This window comes from Argentina silus (assembly GCF_951799395.1).
Source record: "Argentina silus genome assembly, chromosome: 1".
NCBI lineage: Eukaryota > Metazoa > Chordata > Actinopteri > Argentiniformes > Argentinidae > Argentina > Argentina silus.
Window position 1 is genome coordinate 32,935,565 of NC_139655.1, and position 7,210 is coordinate 32,942,774.

The following is a 7,210-nucleotide window of genomic DNA, read 5'->3' on the forward strand; positions in this document are numbered from 1 at the left end:
TACATATTTCCATGGATGTTTTGTTTTCACATTTGCATTTGCTCAGAGTTGGCCAGAAAGAGGAACCTGCCCGTTCTGTAGCAGATGTGCAATCATATCCTCTTTCTGACACAGCAGTGAATATGCAAAGACCAAACCATGCACTGTCAAACAAACAGGCAACACACATTCCCACAAAGGCTTCACAAGAGCCCACACAGTATGCCATCAAAACATAAGACACACACGCACACAGAGGACACTTGCTAAAACAAACAGGAAATGTGCACACTCTCTCTCACTCTCACTCACACATATATACACACACACACACACATATATATATACACACACACACACACACACACACACACACACACACACACACACTCAGCACCAGAAGAGGAGAGAACTAATTCATACTCTTGCAACCACAAACCTCACAGACAAAGATTCTCTCTCACACACTGCACTTGATGCTGTCCGTCTGCTAATTCTTTTTCTTTCACCAGAAGGTAAGTGTACTACGGTACTTTGCAATCCTGTTTCTAACATCAGATTACAATACAGCAGTTTGACGAGAGATGACATGAGAGGTATCACATTGCTGTATTTTGTATTACCTTGGTTTGATGGGGTCTCCATGAGACGTGAGCATATGTTTCAAGCTTCAGTTTCAAAGTTGTATTGTCATATGTATCGGTATACAGGGGAGTGTGTACAGTTCGCCTTGTTTGTCATCTTGAAATTCAGCTGGTCAGATATCTTCGAAACATTTCTAGAAATAAACCCAAAGCGGTGCCTAAACAATGACTGGGGGAGTAATCGGGTACTTTAAGTTAACAGAGAAATGCCGGCCTCCAAATCAAAAGCGCAACTTGCTGTTCCCATTCCCATAGGTTAAGACAAAAGGTTAATAAATACTTTTTTAAAAAAGTCGAAAAAAGACATATGATTCAGAGAGGCATAGTAGTTTGATATGAGTTTGATTGACATGTCTGTAAGGTGTTTATAAGGACATATTTCCAGAATGAATGTGGCCCTATGGTGATACGGCTGTATGATCAAAAGAAAATACAGTGCCTCTGATAAGTATTGGGAAAAGGAAGCATTTGGTCTTCTTTTAGCTCTATACTAAACTATTACTACTATTACTATTACTAAACTATTACTACTACTACTATATAAACCGTTTGGATTTAAAACAATTACTATGATGTTAAAGTAGAGAATCAGCTTTAATGCAATGTTTTATTTTTTCAGATTGGTTTAACCATTTAGGAATTACAACCTTTTTTTATACATAGTCCCCCTATTTCAGTGCACCAAACGTACTGGAACATTGATTGAGGTGTTTCTGGTAAGTCAGGTTTGTTCCATCATTTGTGCAGGCATAAGAGAACTATGAATGTCTAGTATTGATCCAATGATTTGCATTTGTTTTTGGAGTCTGCTATTAGTGTCTATCAAGATGAGGACAACAGAAAAATCTATCAGAAAGAAAAAAAGCACTGGTGAGCTCAGCAATCGCAAACAGGCTGGTAGGCCAAGGAAGACTTCTACAGTGGATGACCGAAGAATGCTCACCATAATTAAAAGATTTAAATGAATTGAACAGGCATTTCATTTCCTGATGATAAGATTTTAGGCAAAAAGACCTAAAAAAACAAAACAATAACTGAAGATGGCTGCAGTACAGGCCTGGTAGAGCATCATCAGAGAATATACCCAGTGTCTGGTGGGGTCAATAGGTTGCACTCATTGTCGACCAAATACTAAACATGAGTTCTTTATTTGGACATTATATGAATTTTCCAATACTTTTCAAGCCCAGAAATAGAGGTATGTTTAAAAAAAACTAAAAAAAACTGTACTTTCTAAATGGTAAACCCAATCTGAAAAAAAACAACAACATTGAATTAAAGCTGAGAATCTCTACTTTGACCCCACAGTAATTGTTTGATTTCAAATCCAAACTGTTGGAGCATAGAGCTTAAAGAAGACAAAATACTTCCTCTTACCAATACTTATGGAGGGCACTGCATGTCAAGTATCTCAGTAAGGGAACAAAACTGTCTTGGTGAATCAACCACAGCAAAGGCACATGGGAGATCATGTTATTGACAATCTGTGAGACTAATCTTGAACAGCAAATGAAGCAATCATGAGGAAATCACTAAATATATACATGAGGAAGTTAGAGGAGAGAGTTTTGTCATTTGTATTCTCGTACACTGCCTTCAGGCACATTATAATCTATTCACTCTTACAAAAATAAGGGTTCTTCGGCTTGTCGCTGTAGGAGAACCCTTTGAAGAACCCATCGGACACTTTCCACAGAGAGGGTTTCAAAAAGGGTTCTACAAAGGGTTATCTTACAGAATCTCATCTGAATTGAATTGTCTGTTAAATCAATGACATGGCCTCATCTTGTACAGAATAATGACATGATATATACTGTATGTGAAAGCCAAAAGTCATTTCTAACATACTCTCTCTCCTCTCTCTCTCTCTTCCACAGTGTATCCTAAGCCAAGATGTCATCTTTGCTTGTCAACTCCACCCTCTCCCTTGTCCAGAACATGACCGAGCACAAACCCCACCACCACTGGGTTTCCCTGGTCACCATCTACAGCGCGGTCCTGGTCAGCGGCACCATCGGAGTGGGTCTCATGGTCCACTTCTTCAAGTCCAACATGCGCTCAGTGACAACCATCGCTGTCATCAACCTCATCTTCGCTCACCTCATCTTCCTGCTCACCGTGCCGTTCAGGATATACTTCTACGCCACTGGTCACTGGAATCTGGGGGTGTGGATGTGCAAAATCACGAGCTCGATGATACACATCCATATGTATATGTGTTTCCTTTTTTACACGGTCATCCTGGTGAACCGCCTCTGGACGTACTGGCAGAGGTCGGACCGGATGCAGTTCGGCAGAAGGTTACACGCGTTCGTCGCCAGTGTGGTCATGTGGGTGTTGGTGCTCGTGGTGGTACCCTGCGTCATCACATTTGCCTACGGCCAAGCGAACAAGCATGGTGGCTTTCCTCCCAAAATGCCTGCCGAGCATGACTCCCATTCCGACAAACAGTGTTTCAACTACGGGGATCGCCTGAAAGAGATCGGACCCAAGGTGTTCAACTACGTTGTAAGTTCTGTGATCATCTTGGTGGCCTGCGTGTTGACATCGATGCATTGCTTCCTCCTGGCCCTTTTGACCAGGAAGTACGGCCGTGACTGCTCATCACAGCAGGAGTTCTGGGCTCAGCTGAAGAGCCTGTGTTTTGTGTTGGTCATGCTGGTGTGTTATGTGCCGTACCAGCTGTTTAGATTGTACTACCTGGTGAACGTCTCATTAGAGGAGGAGAACGAGGTGTTTCTGAGCCTCACAGCCCTCAGCTGTTTTGATATGCTCCTCTTCATGGGGAGGGGGCCATGTTATGCGTGTGAGAAGGTACAGGTAGCTTGAAGTGTTACCTGTGTGTGTGTGTGTAAGCATGTGTGCGTGTGTATGTATGTATGTTTGTTTGTGTGTGAATATGCTCTCCTTTATGGGGAAGGGGTTGTGTAACGTGTGAGAAGCCATTGCGGAACAAGAATGACCAGAAATGTATACAGACATTATACTGATGTAGTGTATTGAACTACAATGTTTGGGCCTATCATGTGTTGGCCAATGTGTGTATAATTGCTCAAATGTGTTGAAAACCTTTACAGTCCATGTAAATCCTAATAGTATGGAACCTCGTGTTTTTATTTAATTGTATGCCTGCACTATGTAAAGAAAGCTTTGCACCCAGTTTCATCCCATGATTGCTGTACTCACAAATGTCACAGTAAAGCGCCCTCTACTGCCTGCTCAGAAATATAAAAAAACCAACATCTGAAAACGTTTGGTCTGAAGTTTGAATAACCATTGGCCCATGACTAATATAATTTTGCATTAATTTGCAATGTCAATGTGAATGAATGAGAACCTGGCTGATTTTTCTCTCTTTGTAGGCTCCATGTACACGAGTCACGATACATATACTAACACAATGCTCTAACTCTTAAACCTGCTCATATTGTGGGTCCACGTGAAACATGAATACAGGTCTAAATATTGTTACTATTTTACGATCATTTTGTCAATCATTTACCTATTCGTTTCTGAAACCACCTCTCAAAAGTTGGTTACGCTCCATAGTCGTTCTCACACACCTGGCGATTCCTTTCCTCTTTGGTTTTATGGCACCTGGTTACTGTTTAACGTCCCCACCCTACTTTCAGTTTGTTTAGTAAATCGATCTAATGACAGGCTATGCCCGGCGCCATCCAATGTGTCGCTCAATGAATTATAGGCCCCATAGCTTCCCTTCCCTCCGCATGTTGCCACAACGTCTTTCACCGACGACTACATCGTTTAACGCGAAGTGACACAGAGACGGGTGTCGCACCACGGCCGAGCTTTCCAGGTAGAAACACGGCGCTGTTGGATTAATGCATGATCATTGACGGACAAAAATAAGGTAAATTGTGACCGATAATTCAAACTAGGCTTTGAGATGAACGTTTAGAAATGCTGTAAAGTTACATGATTAGGTATGTTTGTTCTGTTGACTGATGATTGAAAAATGAGGTACAAACATCTTACCCTTGTATGTTTTTAACCTACATCCAAGCAGGTAGGCTATGTGGTCAGTCAATGGTGTATCACGTGTTTTTGTTTTCACGGAATGGGGTGTTACCCCATCGACCTGCATAGATGGCCTATCTAAAGTAGAGTAATCTAATCTATGACAGTATGGGAGTGCTCATGTGGCTATTAGGGACAGCTAAAACTCTGGATCCTGTCCAGGCTTAAAGAGGTAGTTCACTCTAAAAATCGAATTTCGAGTAACTAGCCTCACTTACAGTAGGAGAGTCGGTACCACCAAGACAATTCATAATCCACTACCCCGGTTATTTAGCAATTGCAGAAGACACCTTTTACAATATAATAGGGTACTAGATATTTTTTCAACCATGTTTAGGATTGGGGTGGAGAGGAGAATCAAAGATCTGGGTCAGGGGAGGCTGGTGGAGATACAAATCGAAGGACGGGCTCATTGTAATTCATATAATGGCATACCATTCCTCACTCCATTCCATGCATTACAATGAGCCCGTCTCCACCGATCTGGGGGTCATATTAGGTACAACTCCGACCTGGAGCTTTTGATGATTACTGGGACACTGGGATTGATTGGTTTTCACCTGGAAAAAGAGCTCCACTTCTTTTTCAGCCAGGCATCACCAGGTACGAAGGTCCTCTCATCTCAGCCCATTAAGACCGGAATCTAAACACAGCAGACAGCGTTATGGCCATTTCACACAGCGCAGGCCGGTTAGCTCCCCCAGGTTTATGGCCCTGTGGGACTTTAGTTGCTAGGTATACTGCCAGTCGCTCAACCTCTCCAGTCCAACAAAGCTTCACGAAAGCCAATATTGGTTTCTGGCTTCTATCTGGGGTAGGTTCAGAAGTAGGCGTATTGTATTGTTTATAGATGCCGTTGTAGTACAGTACATTCAAATCGGTGTTACATATGAAATATACATAGACTGGTCTTTGAATGAGTTGGTTACAACTACCACTGTTTAGCTATTGAAAGCTATCCCATCCCTAAGGATATGCACATACCAGTTTGTTCACAATGGACACATGGGAAATGATAATCATTCTGAAAGAATGTTTCATTTCTGTTGAGCTATTTTGGAAGCCATCCCCTTGCGATAGATGCAGTACGAGCCATGGCCTTCCTCACCTCTCTGTAGTTGGAGCGTGTGAACATGATTACACACACTTAGCACTTCCTGTCTCTCAGCATGATGAGTCAGAGGCCTTACCCTCTGTGCCTAGTTAAAGAGTAATCTATCTCTATCTCCTTCACCTCTCTCTCTCTCTCTATCTCTCTCTCTCTCTCTCAAACACACATGCAGGGGCTCATGCCCCCTCACACACACACACACACACACACACACACACACACACACACACACACATCTCACTCTTCTCTATCTCTATCTCTCTCTCTTTTACAGTTCCCTGTGGTATGTTAAGGGATCAATCAACTCAAGAGCACTTGGGAGTGGAGCTGTGTAACATGTCACTGAGAGACAGTTACATTGGCACTAATGGCCTTATCCTTTTTAAGTCTAGTTAATCAGTGATTATTCACAATCTATTATATATATATATATATATATATATATATATATATATATATATATATATATGTGTATACCCACACCCACCTTATAACCTTATATTACACATGCTTAGGCAATTCTGTAATTGCTCCCCTCATAAACAATTGAAAATTGTGAGTCCACTGAAATCTCCATGTGTCATTTACGATCGTGTAATTGTATATCCATTACAATGCCTCCCTTTGATTGCATTCATTCACAGACAATGGTGTTTCGTGAAGTGAAACTACACTATTTGCTGATCCAATCCGTTTATGATATTGGATGAGGGATTTGATGGTTCCATTTTGATTGTGTACTGTAGGGAGACGCAAATGCTCTCTGTTGATATCAGTCATGAGAGTGTGTTGCTGGCTGCTGAAGCATTAAGTTACTAAAAGTCATTCTAGTGAGTTATATACACTCACCGAACCCTTTATTAGGAACACCTGTACACCTCATGGTGGAGGTGGTGTAATGGTGTGGGGAATGTTTTCTTGGCACACTTTGGGCCCGTTAATACCAATCAATCAATCATCGCTCGAATGCCACAGCCTATTTGAGTATTGTTAGGGTTACAACCATGTGCATCCCTTCATATCCACAATTTACCCATCTTCTAATGGCTACTTCCAGCATGGTAATGCACCATGTCACAAAGCAAAAGTCGTCTCAAACTGGTTTCATGAACATGACAATGAGTTCAGTGTTCTTCAGGGGCCTTCCCAGTCACCGGATCTGAATCCAATAGATCTACCTTTGTAGAACGGGAAATTCACAGCTTGAAAGTGCACCTGAAAAAATTGTAGGAATTGCGTGATGCAATCATGTCATCATGGACCAGAATTTCAAAGGAATGTTTCCAACATCTTGTGGAATCAATGCCATGAAGAATTGAGACTGTTTTGAGAGCAAAAGGGAGGCCCTACCCAGTATTAGTATAGTGTTCCTAATAAAGGGAGGCCCTACCCAGTATTAGTATAGTGTTCCTAATAAAGTGTTTGGTGAGTGTATATA

The 7,210-nt window shown here is 41.7% G+C and overlaps 1 protein-coding gene across 1 annotated transcript; it reads left to right on the forward strand.

Moving 5' to 3' along the window:
- Positions 1-387: 387 nt before the first annotated feature.
- LOC310825032 (putative G-protein coupled receptor 141) lies at positions 388-3,962 on the forward strand. Its single transcript, XM_083697451.1, has 2 exons — positions 388-494; positions 2,501-3,962. Exon 2 carries the CDS (start codon positions 2,517-2,519, stop codon positions 3,450-3,452), a length of 936 nt encoding a protein of 311 aa, XP_083553577.1. The 5' UTR covers positions 388-494; positions 2,501-2,516; the 3' UTR covers positions 3,453-3,962.
- The last annotated feature ends 3,248 nt before the right edge of the window (positions 3,963-7,210 follow it).

What these genes read in the sequence shown, in the direction of transcription:
- LOC310825032 (XM_083697451.1), top strand. Translation starts at nt 2,517, where the DNA reads ATGTCATCTTTGCTTGTCAACTCCACCCTCTCCCTTGTCCAGAACATG.